The sequence below is a fragment of the Penaeus monodon genome, chromosome 28, assembly GCF_015228065.2.
Source record: "Penaeus monodon isolate SGIC_2016 chromosome 28, NSTDA_Pmon_1, whole genome shotgun sequence".
NCBI lineage: Eukaryota > Metazoa > Arthropoda > Malacostraca > Decapoda > Penaeidae > Penaeus > Penaeus monodon.
Window position 1 is genome coordinate 31,136,479 of NC_051413.1, and position 676 is coordinate 31,137,154.

Consider the following 676-nt stretch of genomic DNA (forward strand, 5'->3'; position numbering starts at 1 on the left):
GTTTTCTCGCACCTCCATAGGCCGTGTTATTCACAATGTTCCACCAAAGTTGTTCATTTTCATGAATGCGTGCAGCTATTCGGATGAGGGCATCACCAGGCGTGACGTCATCGGTCACATGATCATACGTCACGGCAGCGGAGGTGTTTGACGCGGCTGAGTTGGTTTCCTCTGATAGGCTGACGTTCGGGATGAGGAAAGCAGCAAGAAAAATGGTAGCAGCGTATAGTTGGGCACGTGGGAGGAGAATTTTCGGCTTTGAGCGATTACCCGCAAGCTCCCCTCGGCTCCTTCGAAGCCCCCCTCCCCCCCTCGTCCCCTGCACCCCCCACGCCATCCTCGTTCGTTCGTTTCTTTATTCTTCGGTCGGCTTCGGTTTCATATTTCTAATTATTTTCTTCCAGAAATTATCATCTTCCTTTTCTTTTTTACGCTGAGGTAATCCGATGAAACTATATTATTTTTCTCAGCATTCAACGTCAGATTTGTCGTCAAAACCAACCATGTCTGTCTTCCTCCCTTTGTGTTGACATTTCTCCTGGAAAAGAAAAGATATGGCGATGTATTCAAGATTTATTATAAAAGGATGAAAAAAAAGGGGAAAACATGTCCTACAAAGGCTTGAAAGACTACAGAAGTTGCGTTTGTTACTCGCTGTCTTTCACTATGCTGCATT

At 45.7% G+C, this 676-nt stretch overlaps 1 protein-coding gene across 1 annotated transcript in view; it reads right to left on the reverse strand.

The window, feature by feature from the left end:
- LOC119591167 (ovochymase-2-like) overlaps positions 1-337 on the reverse strand; it is a gene marked incomplete in the record, with an annotated part of 29,865 nt that extends 29,528 nt beyond the window's left edge. The window contains 1 exon segment of the mRNA XM_037939876.1: positions 1-337. Within this exon segment, the coding sequence (XP_037795804.1) occupies positions 1-337 (337 nt within the window).
- Between the last annotated feature and the right edge of the window lie 339 nt (positions 338-676).